Here is a 13,168-nt window from a genome sequence, read left to right as displayed (position 1 = left end):
TGTTACAAGAGCATAATCTTAGAATTTCATTTTTTTTAAACTAACTAAAATAAAATAAATTTAAATGAAATATTTATTTTCCAAATCTACAGGGAGCCGCAGCAGTGGTATGAAAGAGCCACTTGCGGCTCCGGAGCCGCGGGTTGCCGACCCCTGGGCTAGAGCTAGTCCAGCTCACACAGCTAGCTAATGTTCATATTTCTGTAGGTTAGATGTTGAGCTGTGAAATGCTCCAGGGCTGATTTTCACTCACCTAAAAGTAAAATAAGTGTTATTTAATTATTCTAAAATGCCTATTGTTAAAGTGAAGCAAGTACACAAGTGCTGAATGAAGACATGAAGTTTCATTTATTATTTTTTCTTTCTTTCTATTCTTTTGTGCTTAAAATAGTCCATAGATTGCTTTGTTTTTTTTTTGTTTTTTTTGATGGTTAAAACTGTGGCACAGCACCATTAAGAAATCTGAAGTACTGATGAAAAAGTGCATTTTACATAACCATCTCAGCAGGTCTGTAGGACTGTTTCTTTATCCATGTGACATTGAAAAGAAACAGAAAAGAAAAAAAAATGCATCTTGGTGTAAATCTCAGACAAAGATAGAGTTCAAATAGTGAGATTAATATTGCATAACACCAGGGGTTGCAGTTTTACAAGGGGGTTACAAGCATCGACCCAGGGGGCTGAATATTTACCTAAACCCCATTTTAGTGTCAGTGCAAACACAGCCAGAGTACAGTATGCACATGGGTTTGCTGTGGAAAATAAGGGTCCTCTGCATTAAGCAGCAGATATACCCCCAACCGTTTTTTTATTTTTTTTTGCACCTGAAGTAGCTGTTAATCTCCCTAGTGCCCTGGCCACCTAGTAACATTCTGCTTCTGGGTAAGTTCATTCACATAAGTGCAGGTAAAGTAGACCTCGATTATGTTATATTCATTTGGTAAGTGCAGCAGAAAAAGGTAGATTCCAAGACCAGAACTAATTGTTACATCTTCCAAACTCTTTTTGAGTGATCTCAGGAGGTAATAGAAAATCTACGCTGACAAAGAGAGATTAAATACTCAAGAGAATCTGAGGAATGTGTGTGTGTGTGTGTGTGTGTGTGTGTGGAGTTGAGCTTAGAACGAGTCAGTGGGTTAATATGAAAATGCTGTGCCTCAGGTAAAAGAGTCACGTAAACGAGGTGGGGGTGGAGGAATGGGGGAGGGGTGGAGAAGAGGGAAAAAGGGGAAGCTCAGAAGTAGAGTAAGTAAAAAAGGGAATACAGAGGGCTTTAAAAGCACTGTGGAGCCAATGGGTGGAGCAAAGAACAGAGCGCAGTTGTAAATCAAAACACGATCCCACAGGTAGATGTGGCAGAAGAGAGACACTGAAAAGGCGCATGTGAAAAAAGGAGTGCAGGAGATAAGGATAAGGTGAAAGGGGTTAAGTTACAGTCTTGTTACGTTTAATTCTCATTCAGTGTCTGCTGAATGAGAAACACAGAAGAAGGAAGTACAGAGCTGCTAGCTGACTGGGGGAGTGGGAGGATTAATGTTAGAAACTGGATAAAGTGACAAAGTGAAACAAAAGAAGAGAGAACTGAGGAGTTGAACAGCAAGCTAGAATACACAGCGTGGTTGTTTGAGATGCAACTGCAAACAAAAGTTTGCAGGTAAAACAGGCACACAACAGAGCAAGTGCGAGACAGACAGCAGCAAAAGCAGACGTAACGTAACGCCACCATGTTGATGAAAGAGTACAGAATATGCATGCCTCTTACTGTGGACGAGGTAAGTGTGTGAGTGTGTTGTGAGCGTGGTGGGAAATGTATGTGTGTGAGCGAGCACAGTAGTTCAAAATTCGTTGTGTGTTTGCATGGTAAACTCACAGAAATGGCCAAGATATTTTTGTACTTGTTGCTCACTCAGGATGAACTCAGTGTTAGTAACTTGACCTGAGTGAACAGCTTTAGCCTTTGACCAGAAACATGTAAAACTTTAAACCAGGAAGGTTGTATAAGAACAGCACCAGTTTACTTTGCTCTGTGTGTGTGTATGTGTGTGTGTGTGTGTGTTTTCCTTTCATTAAACAAGTTCGACAGGTTAAAATGTTTAACACTAGAGGCTATAAGCAGAAATCCCACAAACCAACAAAGGACACTATGTGATACTATCAGGCTTTTATAGGAACATCCACCCAGATGAACAAGTCTGCCAGCTTCATGCTCACGCTTAAAAACAACTGTGGCATCCAGAGGAGCTCTAAGAGGTGGTTTGGTTGGTTTTAGTTCCAATGTATCAGATAAATGCAAAGATTGCTTCTCTGATGCATTGTTGTAGTCATCACTGAGGCTGACTGATGAAGGAAGGATGATTAATGAGTGCTTTTTAAGAGAAGGATTCAGAACAAATAGTCAAGTGATAAATCAGAGGGCTTCCCTCTTTCATTTCGATGAATGTGTAAAGGCTGGAATCAAAATGAAAGTATCAAAGTGTGACAAACACTTCAGCATTCAGGACACTTCAGCAATGCACCAAATATGTACAGGTGCACAAATGAAAGAAAAAGAAAGTGTTTCCAGAGCAGACAGACTGGTTTTTAATGATGTAAGCAGAGGATTTCGATTAATGAAAGAGATACTGTATGTTATGCAGAAATGTCAGGGCATTTCCTGTAAGCACAAAAACAGCTCACTTTTTTTGTCATCACGTGACACTATGAAGGATAATGAGGAATTTTAAATCTTTCTCACTGTATCTTTATTCAGCCACGTTCAAGTTTATTAGCATAACAAATAATAGCACATTTGTGTTGGCAAGACTTGTTATATAATGGGTGAGTACTGTGTTAGAAAGAAAATACTAATGATAACTGGCATGAAGAAAAAGAAGAAGAAGAAGGGGAGACAGAAAATGGAAAATGACACAAATAAATTATAAATTACATTCTGTTTCTCTCATACAGTATAGGATTGTTCAGCTGTATCATTTGTATTGCTAAGCTTGTTATGTAATGTGTAAGTATTTACCGAGAAAGACAATACTAATGATAATGAGAAAAAAGAAGAAAAACAAGATGTAGGAGACATAAAAGTTAATTGATATCTTTTCTGTGTAATACGGTATACAATTGGTAAGGTGTACAATTTCCATGACTTGCTATGTAATGTGTGAGTATTGTGTGGGAAATGAATAGTACCAGCAATTAGCAGAAAGAAGAGAAGAAACGAAAATGACACAAAAAATGAAATGATATATTAGTGGTAAAATTAATGATATATTCTGTCTGTGTTGTCTTTAATACAGTATAGAATTGGTCAGCTGTACATGATCAATAAGCACAGCCTAGAGCAGAGCGAGGGAGGGGATGGTGTGGAGGTCATCCGGAACGAGCTTGATACCCACCCTAAATACGGAGCCGGGCAAGTCACAGAGAAGCGTATTTACCTCACCAGGTACTGTAAGACGACACACGATGTTCAGCCATCACCTCTTTCCTGAATGAACTTTCTTTTTATCCTCAAGTAAAAAAAAAAAATGACATTCAGTGTGTCTAGAAGAACAAACAAATCTCTTAGATGAGGAGGTGTCGGTCTAACAGCACTTAAAATTTCCTGGCTAAAGCTCCTTCTTCTACCCCTTCCTTCCTCGCCTTAATCAGGTCTGTCAGGTAGCATAAAGGCTGAACATAGGGTCCTTCCTGTTTTTAACATGCACACAAGCCTAATGATTCAGCTTTCACGTTTAATTGGTATGCGATCTGCAGCTGTCTTAAAGCCAAACCTCATACTCTCATTTCCTCTCGCGCTTAAAGCCGGAGGAAGCTGCTGCAATCGTGTTTTTACTTTATTTGCTTTTTTTTTTTTTGAAATATCATTCATCAGGGATGCTTGAGTAGCAGTTGAATGAAATTCAATATTAAATACAACTGTAAACTGAGTTCAGCTCCATGTATTGAACATCGCTCTGAATTCCGGCAGTTTTTAAAGTTCTACGTATGATGATGATGTTTTTTTTTTTTTCAGGCTTCAAATCTAATTAAATCAGTGCTACATTTTCAGCGGCATTAGCATTTAGATTATGCATGCTGAATCAGGAGTAAGTGAAGAATGAGTGAATAATTGCAGAGCCACATATTTGTGTAGCAAAGTACTTTAGCTCGATCAGTTTGAGAATATTTCGACTCTGCTCTTATCCGGACTACAGGATATAACAGTAATCCTACTCCGAGTGTAACAGTACTGTTGCACATGAACTACACGGACACACAAAACACAACCTGCATGCACACAGTCCCGAGGGGCTGAGAGTATAAAACATAAATGACTTTACTGGCAGAAGTAGAATACACTTTTCAAACCATCAGTGTGCTAGAAAAGGCAGAAGCGTTATGTTCTTAATGAGCGAATAAAAATTCTTGTGTTTATTTTTACTGCAGAAATAATTAGGAAATGGGAACGGTTCAGGCTTTAGAAAATGTTGTGTTGGTGTGTCCCTTAAGAATCAGTGCAAGAGTGAACAGTATGCTTTGGACATGACAGTCCACATGTAGATTTCTTCTTCATGCCACTCACTCCACCTCACATCTGTTCCTACATCTATCACTCTGTTCCTGCGGTAACAAAGCTGTCCTGTTGTCATTTATTAGAGTACAGCTCTCTCTCTCTCTCTCTCTCTCTCTCTCTCTCTCTCTCTCTCTCTCTCTCTCTCTCTCTCTCTCTCGCGCTCTCTCTCTCTCTCTGGGTTGCTTTCTGTTATTGTGAAAGGTTCATTTTATAGCCTACAAAGTTTTATGTGTCAAAGGTATGTCAGCATTTAACAACCTTAATGTACTTAACACTCTGTACCACTATGACAACTTGAACATGATAATACTGATAAAAGTACCTGATAATCATGACATTCATGTAACCCTTTTAACCACTAAATCTTAGTAAATTGCCCTCCTGGATGAAGAAGTTTGTCCCTTTGATCTTCTATGTCACTGAAAAAGCCTGGAATTTCTACCCATATACTATCACAGGTTAGTAACAATAACCCAAGGGATACATGTACATATGTTAATAGCTCTTAATACACAGATATATTGGCTGACACGGTTAAACACTCCTTCTCTTCAGAGAGAAGAAAAACATAAAAAAAAGTTTAACTCAATGTTTGGCAGCTGTATACAAACAGCTTAACATGGACCGTATTATGGATTATGTAAAAACAACTGACCCACCAACAGCTGTGATACAATCTACACAGTAGTATGGAGTAGAGGCTGTGGCTGATTTCTTCCTTGCTCAGACAAATCATGTCAAATGTTTACACAGCTTGAAACTTTGTGTGCACTGGGGCTAATTTATTTAAACCCTCTTCTGCATGTCCATAACACACCAAGAATTAATATTTTCCAGTAAATGTTCAACTGTCTTTGAAGAGACAAGTGTGTAGTTTGAATGAAAAAACTCATTAATGGAAAACACAGCTTTTCTGTTTACCGTGCTTTCTATTTGTTAAATCATAGAGACAGAGCATGATATAAAATACTTGCCAAAATGCAATTATGAATGATGTTGCCTGTTTGTCTTTTATTGAATGGGTTTTTGAGCGTGTGTGTGTGTGTGTGTGTGTGTGTGTGTGCGTGCAATAATTTTGTGTCTATGATAAAACTCTCTCCTGCAAGGCTAAGGAATTCATAATAGTAGTTTCTATGTATATTTATCTCTGTATATTTTTATTATACTGTATATACGCTGCAAGAAATGCATGATTTGAGTGTATAGAGTGTTTATCCTTCACCAGAGAAATCCTTAATGCTCTGTCCCTTTCTCCCCTCACTCGTTCCTATTCCACCGGCATCTGTTGGTGTTTTTACTGCAGAGTACACAGTAAGTAGCCTCATACACTGACTTTAACACTGATGCAGTCCTGATGCACTCACTGACCATCTGAATTTACACTATAACCAACACCCTCTGTCTTTCTCTCTTCCCTCTCTCTATCTCTCTCTCTCTTTCTCTCTCTCTCTGCATATCTGTGCCCAGTGCTCCTTCCTTCCCAAGCTGATAATCAAAATCGAGACACACTTCGAGAACAACAATGGCAGCAATGATAATGTAAGAACAGTGGTGACAATATGCATTGTGTGTGTGTGTGTGTGTGTGTGTGTGTGTGTGTGTGTGTGTGTGTGTGTGAGTGACAATTTTTTTAAAGCACATCTACCTATTTAAACCCACGCTGCACCCTCGCTGTCCTTGTAAGAGCATTTCTGCTTCTGACCTTCATCATGAAGATGCTAGAACAAGTGGGATTGGAAGGTATCAAGGTGTTTTACTAGAAGAGAATTTTCCCTTGAAAAGCACAGGTTGCTGTTTAGAATATAAGGCAGCTCATGTGTGTGGTAGGGGAGTAAAGCAGGTTTGGATAGTATTGACGTTTGTCTGGATGCAGTCTGTGACTGACAAGAAGTTGGCTCGGCTTCAAAGTACCCTCTCTTATTAAGCCATGTAAATTAGGGCTGTACAAGTCCCAGCCTGCCACCATGCCATCACTCCAGATCTTCCCACAAATAGACACACCCAGACGTTCCCTCAGCCCGCTTACAAAAATGCTCCAGCAGATAAACACACAAGTTCACAAATGCTTGAGACAGGATAATGGGAAACAACACACATGAAAAATGTCAACACAGCCGACAAGAGCAAGAGCAAACACTGAATCAACACTCCAGCAGGAGAGAGACACAGACAGTGAGACAGTCAGAGAGAGAGAAAGAGAGAGAGAGTCTAGGCAGAAGGCAGAATAAAAAATGAATTAAAAGAGGAGGAGGCAGGTCAGAGTCTTGTACACAGGGACTCATATTGCAGTAGTCACTGATGACAGAATCCCACGCTGCTTGTTTTTATCCTGTCCAGCTCTCCTCGCTTTCATCCTGGCTGCTGTAAAAGGCACCTGCTGCGCTGCAGAGCCGAGGCCGCTCCTCCTTTGCTCCCTCTGTGGCTCGCTCTCAATTGCAAGGTGAGCAGACTTGGGCAAAGTTCCCTTCGCCTGCAGTAGTTTGCATAAATCACTGGCTTTGACTGCAGCAGGCTGCCTTTTGTCATCGTATGTTTTTCACACAGTGTCATGCCAAAGGGTGTGTTAGAGAACAGTTCTACAGTTGATCTTTTGGCTTAGGTGTTACAACGAGACTAGTGATCGTTTCATTTCAAGTTATTATGGTGTGGTTCTGCATGTCTGCACACCATTCTTCTGTTTCGTCTAACTTCCAGTTTGTCCATGTTTGCATTTTGCTTTACAATTTTGGCATGACCCAGTAAAAACAAACGCTCCAGCACATTTGGATGCTGGGTTTCAGTTCACAGACCCCTTGTGAGGGTGTTAAATGAGTGTGGCTTTCACTCTCACCCCTGTCATGCTATGCTGCCGCTTTGCCATTTCAAAGATCATGTGCCCATGTTCTCTAATGTCATCTGTACAGGTGTTTGAAGACAAACCCACACCCAAAGACAGTGTCTCGTTCTTGGATATATTGAGTGACCCGATTCCTGAAAAATACTACAAAAAGGATGAGGTACATACGCACGCACGCACACGCACACACACACACACACACACACAAAGACACACACACACCTGTCTTGCCACCCTTATAAGGAACTTGAACACAATTATTAACGCAACATGCCAACAGCTGTCTAACCCTAACCTTATCCTCAATAACCAGAGGGAAATCTTTTGCCTTTACGTATTTTTTACATAAACACTGCATCCAAACGTCCCTACAGAGTAAAAACAGTCACATATACTCCTTCTGCACCTAATTAGGAACACTATACTAATACTGAATAGGGGCTCCCTCTGCTCTAAAAACAGCCTCAATTCTTTTTGGCATAGATTCCAGATGATGTTGGAAACCATGTTGATATGATTGCAGCATGCGGTCACTGCAGATTTTTCAGGTGTAACTTCATGCTGTGAATCTTCTGTTCTAACACATCCCAACGGTGTTCTACTGGATTTAGATCCAGTGACGGTGAATGTCTCTGAAGAACATTGAACTCATTGTCATGTTTATGAAGCCAGTTTGAGAGACGTTTGATTGATTGATTGATCGATTAGTATTAACAACCAAAAGTGTGCCAAGAAAACTTTCCCCACACCATTACACCACCTCCAACTGCCTGGGCTATAGATACAAGGCAGGTTGGATCCATGGATTCATGCTGTTGGTGCCAAATTCTGATTCTGAATTTGAGATTCATCAGACCATGTTTTTATGTCCAGTTTTGGTGAGTCTGCGTCCAATGCAGCCTCAGCTTTCTGTTCTCGCATTAAAGAAATGGAACATGACGTGATCGTCTGCTTTTTAGCGCGTCTGCCTCAAGGTTTTAAGCGTTATTCTAAGATGCTTTTCTGCTCACCACACGTGTACAGTTCAGTAGACTGATTATCTGAGTTACTGTTGTTTTTCTGTCAGTTCCAACCAGTCTCGTCATTCTCTATTAACGTCTCTCACCAACAAGGCATTTCTGTCCTCAGAGCTGCTCTCTGAAGGTATTTTTATTTATTGCACCATTCTAAACTCTAAAGTCTGCTGTCTGTGAAAATCCCAGGAGATCATCAGTTATAGAAATACGCAAACCAGTCATATCAGCCACCAACAATCATGCCACAGTCAAAACCACTGAGATTGTATTTGTCTCATTCTGATGGTTGATATGAACATTACCCAGAGCTGCTGATCCGTATCTGCATGACTTTATGTAGTAAACTGCTGATACATGATTGGCTGATTAGATAATTGCAAATGAGTAGGTGTTTTTAACAAAGTGCTTAAGTGTATTCCTTGGCCAGGTCTCTCTTGTAAAAGAGATTTTTGATCTCAATGAGACTTCCTGGTAAAATAAAGGTAAATAAAATTCCCATCCTTGTATAGACATTGGGTCCCAGGCCATATTGTCCCTGCACAAACTGACACAAAAACACAAACATAGCAGTTCAACCTGCTATAATCTGTTGAGCCATGAGACAGATCTAAAATCCAGACACTAAAGTCAATTCTAGCCTGCCTGCACACACACACACACACACACACACACACACACTTTATATTACTATCTTTATGATTTATTTTAATTGATTTTCTCTTAAAAAAATCTATGCCCACCCCTAACTCTAATTTTTACAGGAAGGCATTTTTCTTCATGCTGACCATCGCAATGTCTACCCAAGGTCAAATCTGTCATGTAACCCTATTATTACAGGGACATTTGGACTCCATAAAGTGCTAAATACATACTAACGCACATACACACTGTAGAGGTTGCGAGGACATGTGGAGAAGTAAATCAGCAGACAGTGTTGTGATACCAGACTTTCTGATTTATTCTTGTGCTTAACTGCCATAAATCTCCCAAGCAAAATCATCTTGTCAATTAGTTAGGGGTAGTTAAGACAGAGTAACAAGCCTCAGTCATTCAGCTAATTATAACAGAGTGGCACGGCATCATAGGTGGTCTGAATAATTACCATGAGGCCATAGGGCATACCTTCTTATTAGATTAGACAAGAAAACTATCCTTGTATTGTAATCTGACAAAGACACACTAACAGCATGCACACGTGTATGTGCGTAACACGTATGTGACTGACTAACCCATGCAGGACCTGAGCATCTGGATGTCAGACAGGACAGGGCGTGGCCCCCTGCTGGAGGGCTGGAGACAAAGCACCAATCCCATCATGTGCTCCTACAAGAGAGTTCAGTGCAGCTTCGAGGTCTACGGGTTCCAAGGCCGGACAGAAGAGTTCATCCACAGGGTGGGAACCTGAGCTAACCCGAGCTACTTCTAACGACTCGTCTATGTGGCACAGTTATCATAAGCGATCACAGTGTGTAAAGATGTTTCCTTGTTCCCTGTAGAATATACGCGACATCCTGCTGGTGGGACACAGACAGGCAGTGGCATGGATAGACGAGTGGCACGGTTAGGATAAAGCTTTCTATTATTAACCCATATGTTCAGGATCTCCCACTCACAAAGGCTGTCCCTTTCAATTTATAAAATGTATTATCTAATATCTCCACTTTCATTTCTCTTTGCTACTCACAGGTCAAAATGACCTAAGCATTACCTGTAATTCAGTAATATAAATATTATCTTTTAAATTGGTTTTTCAATTTGATTTAAAAAAAAAAACATTTTCTTACTATACTTTAAGTAAAAAAAAATTCAGCGGGTCATTTTAACCCTTGGGTTAATTACACTGCGTTTTCTTAACAAGCTTTCTCTAATATGAGCGGTCCAGATCATTACGATGCAGCTTATTCATGCTGTGTAGCCTGCATATAAAGTGCTGGTATGGACTGGTATGTGTCTGGCTAACACGACTACGCATTTGTGTTGTGGCAGGGATGAGCCTGGAGGAAGTGAGGGAGTTCGAGAAGCAGCTGCAGCAAGAGACGAACGAGAAGATGAAGAACGACATGAGTGGCTCAGGTAGCATCTCAAAGCAAGGGAAAAAGGATTTGGGGAGGGGGAGTGATTAAGAGTGACAGTGATAGAGAAATGAGGAGAGTGCCTGAGGATAAGGGAGAAGATTCAGAGAAAATAGGCAGAGAGAAGAATGTGTGCAAGATGGAGGGAAGGGCCGACACTGGAGGACGGAGAGCAAGTGATGATGGAGAGGGGTTTGTTTAGCAGTGATGATCCTAAAGAGTGTGATCCTGAACTCACCCGGTCTTTATCCAAGCAACATAAATCATCTAACTCATGATATGCTACACTAATGACACTACTGGAGTGTGTGTGTGTGTGTGTGTGTGTGTAGGGTCATTCAAAGCCTCCCACTGCCTTCTGTTGGCAAAAGAGCAACAGCGCGCAGTGCTAATGATAATCCTGACAGTAATTACAGTCCAGTGGGTGATATCCCCTGACTTTGAGCTCATGATGAAAAACCATCAGCAGACAGCACTGAATGCAGCCTGTACCTCTACTGCCCCTTTAGGTCAAGCAGTTCCATTGCAACTTTCTCTAACCATACTACTGAGAAATCCCTTCACTCCATTTTTGCACACACTCTCTACCATGTGTGACACCAGCATCTGCATTTTTCATCTTTGCATTAAAAAAAAAGCAGAACTACTGCAGCAGAACATTATTAGGGTTAAAGAGAATGTTACACTCTCATTTTGGCAGCAAATGTTTGAGTATCTCTGTAAAAAAAACTCTCTTTTCTGTCGATTTTTCTCCACACCCTTGTTCCTCCCTCCTCCACCTAATTCGCAGGCTCAGTCGCTCGCGTGCGTCCTTCATTCTCCCGCTCTGTCTCGGTCATGGATGCGTCGTCACTGAAGAAGATGGGGGTGAACACTGAGGATATTACAGACCCTTCATCATCATGTTCCTCAAAGTTCAGGAGCTCTATGAGATTAAATTCCACACCAGACTAACCACACAGTCCTCCCTGTTAAAATTAAATGTCCAGCCAAATACTATTCCTTTTTGAAGCTATTCATTAGCGATATATTGTGGGAAAAAAATACTATGCACAGATGTGGGTCGGGGATCTGTTTTTTTTTTTTTTTTAACTGTTGCCAAAGCATGATAACTAGCTAGATCCTAGTTCTCTCTTATTGTATGATAGTTATCAGAGAAAGTGTGGACAAACCTCTAGATCAAACACATCTGTTTGGCCTGCTGCTACAGTACATGAAACTACGCAGACTGGCAGCATGGCAGCAAGAACAGTGCTTCCTAGCTACATTAGCTATTCTGTATCCATGCCTTAGGGCAGCTGGGGTTGTTCTGATGGACATCACCATCGTTCTTGTCCAGCAAGCAGGGCCAATTACTCTCTTTAAGACTCCCAGCTATGAATGACTATGAAAAAAAATAGGTCAAAACCTTAGACAAGCATATGTTCTTTACACTAAACCCCGCTAGCGTTCTATCCTGTTTACACAACCTAACACCTTCCCATGCACTTCTCTATTGACCTAGACAGACACTTTGTGTCATACACCTTCTGTAACACTGCATGTATGTGCACATAGCAGATCTTATAGCAGTGCAGAGACTCAGCAATGCACCAGGAAGGTCTGCTTTAGATCTGTTTGAAGGTGACATCGGTCAGCTTCCTACACATTTCGTTTCATGATCAGTTAACCTGTGCAAGGCTTTTGCAGAGAGAATTTTTCCCCAGTACCTACAATTAGCTCTAAGTTTAGTTGTTGTACAAATGTACAATGTATGTAAAATGCAGTGTACAATGTAAACAGATTTGCATAACAATTCCTGAACTTGCACAAGTAATGCACAATAATGTGTCAGTCAGATAGTTGACAATTATATTAAGCACTTTGGAGTATGTGTTCCGTTCATTTCCCTGAATTTCTTTGTAGGAATATTGCACCATTTTTTTATATATTGATGGCTTTAGGTTGAGTGGGAAATACTAGATTAATATATTGGTTCTTTAAAAATACACCTTAGTTTCTGACTTATGTATGAGCTCTAATATTATAGTGATAGATCAAATGTGTATGCGGGTGCGCTCTAGCCAGCTGTTCCTGCCTGGAAAGAATTACAGTGTTGGGCCTTGCATTCTGGTCCTAAGATCAAGTGGCCAAAAATCACAGAGACTCCTACATTACACAATCTGCTGCCTAGGTGATTGATTTACTACTGACATAAACAAATATGAAATAAGATGTTTAGGATATGTAGATGAGGCCGGGCTGTAGGTGAATCTAAAAAAAATATTGTAATGTGAATAAAAAAACTAAACGAAACTCAGGGATAACACTTGTGTTTGTCTTTATGTTATGCTGATTCTTTTAAACAGGATTGGGAAAGGATTGAGAAATAAGTGAAGGTAATGTGTAGAAATCTTAATCAAATTAAAGTGCAAGTATCCAAACTGCGACTGTCTCATCCAGAGTGATGTCTCCCATCTCGAGTCCAGTGCGACCTTCATTCAATAAAGTGGTTCCTGGAGACAAATGAATGGATATCCAGCCAAAAAATGACTCAAGTGAAATTAAAATTGTTGCTTTTATTTGAAAGTAAGTATTAAAAGTAAAACCTGTAAAAACCTGTTAGAAAGAACCTATATACATATTCATGACAAACTCTATATAGTTTGCTAATACATTAGACATAAGTAAAAAAATATTCGATATATACCATTAATTA

At 40.2% G+C, this 13,168-nt stretch overlaps 1 protein-coding gene across 1 annotated transcript; it reads left to right on the top strand.

The window, feature by feature from the left end:
• Positions 1 to 1,270: 1,270 nt before the first annotated feature.
• Positions 1,271 to 12,765, top strand: pitpnc1b (phosphatidylinositol transfer protein cytoplasmic 1b). The gene is made up of 10 exons (XM_060870548.1): positions 1,271 to 1,772; positions 3,288 to 3,436; positions 4,916 to 5,004; positions 5,850 to 5,857; positions 6,014 to 6,085; positions 7,450 to 7,542; positions 9,636 to 9,791; positions 9,895 to 9,958; positions 10,385 to 10,471; positions 11,261 to 12,765. Exons 1-10 carry the CDS (start codon positions 1,725 to 1,727, stop codon positions 11,422 to 11,424), a joined length of 930 nt encoding a protein of 309 aa, XP_060726531.1. The 5' UTR covers positions 1,271 to 1,724; the 3' UTR covers positions 11,425 to 12,765.
• Positions 12,766 to 13,168: the final 403 nt, after the last annotated feature.

This window comes from Tachysurus vachellii, chromosome 5 (assembly GCF_030014155.1).
Source record: "Tachysurus vachellii isolate PV-2020 chromosome 5, HZAU_Pvac_v1, whole genome shotgun sequence".
NCBI classification, from domain to species: Eukaryota; Metazoa; Chordata; class Actinopteri; order Siluriformes; family Bagridae; genus Tachysurus; species Tachysurus vachellii.
Note: the sequence above shows the minus strand (reverse complement) of the source record. Positions and strands in the feature narration are given on the sequence as shown.